Here is an 8,816-nt window from a genome sequence, read left to right on the forward strand (position 1 = left end):
TTCATTCGTGTCAATTTTTAGGTTATGGGAATAAAATGCCGCAAACCGCAAAGTTTGCTGTCATTTGAATAATATTTTTTGAAAAAATGGAATATTCACAATTAGTAAGAGATATTTTGAAAAATCCAAATTTTTCTATTAATAAAGTGTGTCCTTCTTATGTGAAACGTTTTTTGCCGGAACTAGAAGATGGACCTTTTCTTATTTTTCACAAAATTGTGAGTTTCACTGTTTTGTTTACAAACTATTTACTCGATTTACTCTCATTACGCAGGAAATAAATGAATCTACTTTTTTATTTATTTTATAGTCAAAGGCGGTATTTACACCTGTAAAAAGAATATCAGTTGAAGATAATGATCAAACAGGTTAGTTCTTTTTTATTTTCGAAATATATTTTTTTAACCTGCTAGCGAGCTGAATAATGACAGTTGATTATTTATCCCACTTGACCAAAAATCTGTATTATTTAATAAGATATTTTTAGTTATTATTGTTTAATGATAATTAAATTTAATTATTTTTAATTACCTTCAATTCTTCAAAAAGATTATATTATTTATGTAAAATTCGCCAAAGGAATTCAATTATTTTCAATAGAATTTTAACTAAATTCCACGAAAGAATTTTCATTTTTATCGAAACAATTAAATTATTTTCAAGAATTATATAATGAAATTATTTCTAAGAATTCAATTATCTTCATAAATATTAAAATTCTTTCTAAGAATTCAATTTATCATCTTCATAAATAATTAAATTCTTGGCAGAAATTCAATTATTCAAAAAAAATAATAAAATTCTTCTCATGAATTCAATTATGTTCAACATTTTTTTAGATTCCAGATAAAATTTCAATTATTTTTAAAAATAATAAACTTCTTCTCCGAAATTCAATTATTTTCAAAAATTTTAATAAAATTCTTCGCAATAATTCCATTATTTTCATAAATAATAAATAATTCTTTATAAGAATTCAATTATTTTAGCAGAAATTCAATTATTTTTAAAAGTAATAAAATTCTTCGCCAAAATTCAATTATGTTGAAAAATTAAAAAAAAATTCTCGTCAAAATTTCAATTATTTTTAAAAATAATAAATTTCTTCTCCGAAATTAAAATTATTTTCATAAATAATAAAACTCATCGCAAAATTTCAATTATTCTTAAAAATTTTATTAAAATTTCTCGAAAGAATTTTAAATTTTATCGAAGCAATTTAATTATTTTCAAAAATTGTAGATAATAAAATTCATTCTAAGTATTCAATTTTATTATCTTCTTAAATATTTAACTTCTTTGCAGAAAATCAATTATTTTCACAAATTTTAATAAAATTGTTGTCAAAAATTCAATTATTTTCATAAACTTCCCTAAACTTAATGATTTTTAATATCTAGTATTTTAATAAAATTTTCAAAAACAAATTCAATTATTTTCAAAAATTCGTTGTAAAATTCTACGAAAACATTTTATTATTTTCATAAAGAATGTTAATTTCACAGGAATTCAATTCTTAACAAATTTTTTATAAATTTCATCGCAATATTTTCTATAATAAAATTTTTTACAGGGATTCAATTATTTTTATAAATAATGAGATTTATTTTAGGAATTCAATTATTTTCGTAAATAATAAAATGCATCGCAGAATTTTAAATATTTTTTATACAATTTTAATCAAATTTCTCGAGGAATATCATTTTTCTTAAAAATTTTATTAAAATTCGGAAAAATAATTAAGTTATTTAAAAAATTTTTGCTAAAATTCTTTTCATGAGAATTCAACTTTCAGAAACATTCAATTATTCAATAAATTACTAATTTTTGTATTTAAATAATTGAATTCTCGTAGAATTTCTAATAAAAATTGTTTTAAAAATAAATATCTAAATTCATAACTAATTCAAAAAATTCTTTAAAAGAATTGAATTATTTTCAGTAAAATTTTAATTATATTTCTCAATAAAATTTCATTTTTAACAATTTTTATAAAAAATTTTCAAAAGTTTTTAAAGAAACTCTTCTAAAGAATTGAATTATTTTTATAAACAATAAAATTCTTCGTAGAAAATTGATTATTTTTGAAAATTTTATTTAAATTTTTCGCAAGGATTCAATTTTATACAAATTGTTTTAAAAATTTATTAAATTAATTGAATTGATTTCATAAATATAATAAAATTATTTGCGAAAATTAATTATTTCAAAGTTTTTAAATAATACTTTAAGAAAATTAAATTATTTTCACAAATAATAAAATTCTATGCAGACATTCAATTATTTCTAAAAATGTTAATAAAATTTCTATGCAAAAATTCTAGTATTGTTTTCAGAAAATTAAATAAAATTCTTTGCAGAAAATTCAATTGTTTTCTGAAATTTTAATAAAATTCTTTAAAGGAATATAACTTTTGTGAATACAATTTTAATTGAGTTCCTCGAAAGAATTTAATTGTTTTCATAAAATTTAATAAAATTATTAAAATAAATTGCATTGTTTTCATAAATAATAAGAAAAGTAAAATTACAAAACAATAAAATATTATTTATTTATTTATTTAACAATTTATACGGGCTTACAAAAGAGAACGCCCTTTTATTAAAACTAACTTAAATCTAAATTGCATCAATTATCTAATTAAGTGTTATCGGTCGCAATTTCATCAATATTTCTTATATGTAAATTGGCGTACTTTTGGGATGAAATATGTAAAAGCGCGTTCAATATGAGAGCAAAGTATAGAAATCATTGTATCATTGTTATCTTAAAAATTTTATTAAAATTCTTCGAAAGAGTTCAATTATTTAAAAATTTGTTGATAAAATTCTTTATGAAAATAATTCAATTTAAAGAAACATTCAATAATTATTCAATAAATTATTTATTTTTGTATTTAAATAATTGAATTCTCTTGGAATTTTCTAATAAAAATTGATTTAAAAATGAATTTCAGTTAAAATTTTAAACTATAATTGAATATTAATAGCATTATAGCGTGAATTTTTAGAAATATTTGAATTTTGAAAAGGTTTCAAATTGAAATCTTAGATAATTTGAATTTTTCATACTTTTAACTAACAATTCTGTATAGAATTATTTTTTTTTGTAGAAGTTTAATTAAATTTTTTGAAATTATTTCAAGTTTTTATTTTCTAATATACAATTGAAGAATTTCCAAATAATCGATGAAATTTCGTAAAATTGAATTGTAAACAAATGGATTTGAAAATTCTCAAAGAACTTTTTCAAAAATTATTAAGAATAATTGATTTAAAGAAGAAACGAACAAAATTAAATTTTTGTGGCAAACCCTGAATAACTAAAAATGAAAAAATAAAAATGTTTTTAAAATAATACAGACTTTTTATCTAGCGAGATAAATAATTTACTGTCATTGTTCAGCCCGCTAGCGAGCTAAATAGATACAGTGTTTTTTTAAATTTTATATTCTCAAATTGCAGATGCAGATGTCACTGGATCACCTTTGGAGTATTCTTTTGGAAGAGATAGTTTCAATGAAACTGTATTGCCTGCAAAGAGATACTGGTTAAAAGAAGAAGAATATCATCTTCCAATTGATGTAATTATTGCACGGTAACAAAAAAAAAATGTTTCGTTGCTCGAAAATATATTTTTGAAGCGGACAATTTTTTCTCATATTTATTTTTAAAATTCTTTAATTTGTTTTAATTTTATTAATTGTAGTATAATTTATTCTACCTGAATTCAATGTAATATTTATTTTAATTTATTTCAATGTAATATTATTTAATTTAATTAAATTTAATGTAATTTTATTTAATTTAACAGATCGGCTTTAAATGTATGTCTGGACAGTGCAAAACCAGATTGGAAAGTGCAGTTAATTGCAGTTTGCAATCAAGAAGACAAGCAGAAAACTGTTTTACTAGGAACGAAAATCAACAAGAAATGTCATGAAACAATTTTAGTTCAAATACAAGAACCAAAAAGAATTTCTGAAATTGCAAACTGCAGTTATATTTTAAATGAACATCTGAAAATGTCATCTGTTAAAGCACACGAAGTATTTACAATTTATTATTAATTATCAAAATATATTAATATTAATATAAAATATTAATTATTAAAAGAAATTGTAATTTTGCAATTTTTCAATAAATTAACTGAAATTGTTTTAGGTAAAAATTGACACATTCTGCGCTTATGAATTATTCGGGACCAAGGAAAGTTTTACAAATTTTTCCGAAATTAGTAAAAGCAATTTCGAAGGTTATTTATGCTTGCAAATAAAGTGGAATAGTTTGTCGTTTTATCCACCATCGAGGCAATCGACAAAAACATTGGTAATAAGAAGTTAAAAAAAATTAAATAACAATTTTAAATGTATTTGAATTTAAATTTACTGAAAATTATATTCCAACTGATTGCAATTAGATTATGGAAATTGCGGCCGGATGGAAAGAAAGTCCTTTGGATTCTCTGTGGGAGGAAATTTTACTATTGAATCGTTTTTTGCCAATTTTGGAAGAATATTCGAAGAAAAACATGAGTTCCAGATACAGTGTAATGCCATTAAAGCTTCCGTCGGATTTTAATAATCCGAATGCCAAGGTAATTATAATAATCGTATTTATTCCGTCCACACCTAAAATTAATCATTTTTACGTATGTTTTTATTTTTTTAAGGGATTTTTTAATTTTCGACTATTTTTCTTTCAAAGGCAAGACTTTTTTTTAAATTTCAATAAGTTTCTGTAAAATATAAATTTTATTAATTTTATTTCAATAAAATTTGACGTAATTTATAAATGAAAGAGAATTATTTCAATGAATTATTTTCGGGAATTCAATATAATTAAAATTTTTTAGAGAATTTCTAAAATAAATTATTCAATACTGCAGTAATTTTGTTAAAATATTTTAAATACTTATTGTTACTATTTTTTACCCAAGAATTAAAATTTTTTTTTAAATGACAATTTCAAATCCTTTGAAATTTAATACCGGCGCATTTTTTAAAACTAATTAAAATTATTGTTTTAAAAATCATTCAATTGAGGCCTTGGATCCAATAACTCGCCCGACGCTCGAAGGCACGCGCTAATACCAGTCGGGTAGCAGTGAGTGGCCCAGAGGCGCTCACTGCTCACTGACTGGCAGTTACGCGTTCCTCCGAGCGTCGGGCGAGTTATTGGATCCAAGGCCTCAATTATTGCGAAGAATCTTATCAAAAAATTTGATAATCATAGAATTCCTTCGAAGAATTTTATTATTTCGAAAAATAATTGAATTCTCACGAAGAATTTTGTTAAAATTTTTGAAAATTCTAATTAAATTCTTTTTGAAGAACTTCTTTGAATTTTTTTTTTAAATAATGGAGTTTCATTAATAATTTTAATTAAAAATTTTGAAAATAATTGAATTTTATGAACTATTACTTTCAAGTTTTAAAACTAATCGTGTTTGTTAATAATTGAAATTGAACATTAATTTATTGATTTTTATTAAAACTTTAGGAAATAATTGAATTCTTTTGCAAAATTTTATAACGAATTAAGAAAAAAATTGAATTTTTGCAATGAATTTTACTATTTATAAATATAATTGAATTTTCTCGAAGAATTTATTAAAATTTTAGAAAATAATTGAATTCTATTGAAATTTTTTTAACGAATTAAGAAATAAATTGAATTTATTCGTAAAATTTTGTTGAAAACAATTGAATTTTTGCATAGATTTTATTGTTTAAAAAAATAATAATTGAATTGTTTCGAAGAATTTATTAAAATTTTAGAAAATAATTAATTTTTTTCGAAAAATATTATTAAAAATTTTTAAAAAATTGAATTCTTTCATGAAATTTTATCAAAATAGTATTAAAAATAATTGAATTTTTGCAAATAATTTTACTTTAAATTTATAAATAAAATTGAATTCGTTCGTGAAATTTTATTTAAATTTTGTTTAAAAATAATTGAATTTTTGCAAAAAATGTTACTATTTATAAAAATAATTGAATTCTTACGAAAATTGTTATTATTTATGAAAATAATTGAATTTTTGCGAAGAATTTTATTAAAATTTTTAAAATTAATAAACAAGAATATTTAATTAGTAAATTAGTTAATAATTGAATTTTTTTTAAGTTTGAATCTGAAATTATTCAAAAATTCATATTTAAAAATAAAAAATTTTGTACCTAATTTGCATAATAATAATAAATTGAATATCACGTTTCGCGCCCTAACGCGCGTAACATTTGCTATAGTTAATAAATATTCTTTATTAAAAATGCTTGTACTTTGAATATAAATAAATTTTTCAGTCTGATGAAGAAGTGATGGATAATTTAAATCGATTACTAAATGGAGATAATACTTTTCTCGAAAATGAAAGTGTCAACTTGAAAAAAGCGTCAACTCGCAGTGAGGACGAAATTGACTTTAAACTGAAACAACATTTGGATGATTTATCCAACAGACAAAATTTAGATTTCACGGATTATTTGTGGATGATTATAAAAAGTTTGTTTATAATATTTAAATTCTAAATTTTAATGTTTTTTTAATTTTAATTTTTCTTTTTTAATTTTTCCTAATTTTAATTTTTATAATTTCAATTTTTTTTAATTGTAATATTTTTAATTTTAATTCGACATTAATAATGAATTAAGAACATATTTCAAATTTAATTCGTTATTCATTTTCAGATTCAAATAATTACTCATTAATAACAGATTGTATTCACGCGGTGTTTCAAGAAGTTGAGAAAAAAGACTACAAACCCCAGGTAAAGGCAATTGTTGACTGAAAATAAAATTAGTTGAATTTAATTATTAAAATTAATTACCTTAATAAAACTTAATAAAAATTAACTTAAATAATTTCTCAGATGAATGTTGCAAATTCGACAAAAATTTCCAAATTAATATCCGAAATTATGCAGCAAAAAGCGATGTCTCCTTTATTAGCTGGAAGTTTACCTCTGGAAATTCTGATAGAAATAGGTATCGAGAAATTAATGAGAGATTACACGTACATTTTACTAAGTGCAAATCTCATTGATCGTCATGAAGTAAAACAAAAATTACAATGTCATTTTAGTGAGGAAAATTACGTGGAAGGACTAAGGTATATATTTTATTTTCTTACATTATTTCTAAAAAGTAAATTTTTATAACGATTTAACACACTTGTTTTTAATCTGCAGAAAAGATTTATTGACTCTCGCACAAATTCATATTTGCTTGGAATTTATGTTGCTTGCTCAGACACATGTGGATTATCCGTCTGGAAATTTACAGTCTCTATTCAGTTGTGCTTATAATAAATTTACATCAAAAGAAACGCCGATTGGGTCATTTGCACCTTTGGAGGCGAATTCTATTTATAAACTCAATGTTCCTATTCCAAACGATATTATTAAAGAAGTCATCGAAGGGTAAAAATTTTACAAATTTTTTCACTTTTCAATTTTTTAAATTAATTGAATTTCTGTTAAGAATTTTATAATTTATGAAAATATTTGAATTCTGTTAAAGAGTTTTATTATTTATTAAAATAATTCAATTAATTTTATAAACAAATTATATTCAAGATACTTGAAATTCTGAAAAGAATTTTATTTTTTATTAAATAATTCAATTTTTTATAAAGTTTTATGAAATTTAAAAAAAATTCAATTTGTTAGAAGATTCTTATTATTTATGAAAATAATTTAATTCATACAAAGAATTTTTTTTAAACTTGAAAATATTTAAATTTATGCGAAGAATTTATTTATTTTTTTTTTGAAAATAATTCAATTCTTTTATGGAATTTTATTATTTTTGAAAATGTTTCAATTCTTTTAAAAAATTTCATTATTAATCAGAGTAATTGAATTCTTTTAAGTAATTTCACTATTTATGAAATAAATTAAATTCTTTTGAAGTATTTATTTTTAAACATTTGGAATTACTTTTGAATTTCTGCAAAGAATTTACAAAAAAGTTTTTGAAAGTAATAAAATTCTGTCGAGGGGAAAATGACGTTCAACTTGAAAAAATTCAATGCTGGCAAGTTTCACTGAATTTTTGCTCATTAAAATTATTTTTCACATTTTTTTCGACCGTGAAGTGTCATTAAAAAAATTTTCTCATTATTTTGAAGATTAAGTTTGTCATTAATCCATATTTTTAGGAATATATCTTTATTGTAAATCTTCAAAAATTCTTTTTTGAATTATAATTGGTTAACTATTTCTTTTTTTTTGATGGTAACGCTATAAGACAAAATATTAATTTAATTGTAAATATTTCACAAACTAGGCGGTAAAAATTATTTGAACTATGCAAAAATACTTTCAATTACTTGAACTTTAACATAAATTACAAAAACTGTAAAAAAAGCTTTAAAGTTAAATATGGCACTTTCCTCCTTAAGTTAAATTAATTCTTTACCTTCATTTCAATTCTTTCACTTATAATGAGACAATTGATATATTTTTTAAAAATAAATTCATTTTAGTCCTCCTTCTTCGTGGAATGTAAGACTTTCGTCAACCGCTGGAATTACGCAAATCACAACAGGTGTTTGCTACAGTCTCACACCAATTTTCCCACCCGAAATTTACAACGAAGGTAATCAAATTTAAAAATGATTAATTATTTATTTTTAAAATCATTTAATTTGCATCAATAATATTTTTCATTCCAGATGAAGCTGATAATCGTGAACAAACTTATTACGCCGCATCGCATATTTCATCGGCCTATGAAATATAAGAAACTAATTGAATTACAGAAAAAAAGAAATGATCAATTTAAAAAATTAATTTCAGTTCCCTAAAT

At 21.4% G+C, this 8,816-nt stretch overlaps 1 protein-coding gene across 1 annotated transcript; it reads left to right on the forward strand.

The window, feature by feature from the left end:
- The first annotated feature begins 5 nt into the window (after positions 1-5).
- LOC122511149 (protein zwilch homolog) lies at positions 6-8,768 on the forward strand. The gene is made up of 12 exons (XM_043626219.1): positions 6-218; positions 311-368; positions 3,466-3,598; positions 3,815-4,049; positions 4,165-4,329; positions 4,421-4,597; positions 6,312-6,510; positions 6,696-6,775; positions 6,878-7,116; positions 7,196-7,426; positions 8,494-8,606; positions 8,683-8,768. Exons 1-12 carry the CDS (start codon positions 87-89, stop codon positions 8,748-8,750), a joined length of 1,830 nt encoding a protein of 609 aa, XP_043482154.1. The 5' UTR covers positions 6-86; the 3' UTR covers positions 8,751-8,768.
- Positions 8,769-8,816: the final 48 nt, after the last annotated feature.

The sequence above is a fragment of the Leptopilina heterotoma genome, unplaced genomic scaffold (assembly GCF_015476425.1).
Source record: "Leptopilina heterotoma isolate Lh14 unplaced genomic scaffold, ASM1547642v1 Lhet_121, whole genome shotgun sequence".
NCBI classification, from domain to species: Eukaryota; Metazoa; Arthropoda; class Insecta; order Hymenoptera; family Figitidae; genus Leptopilina; species Leptopilina heterotoma.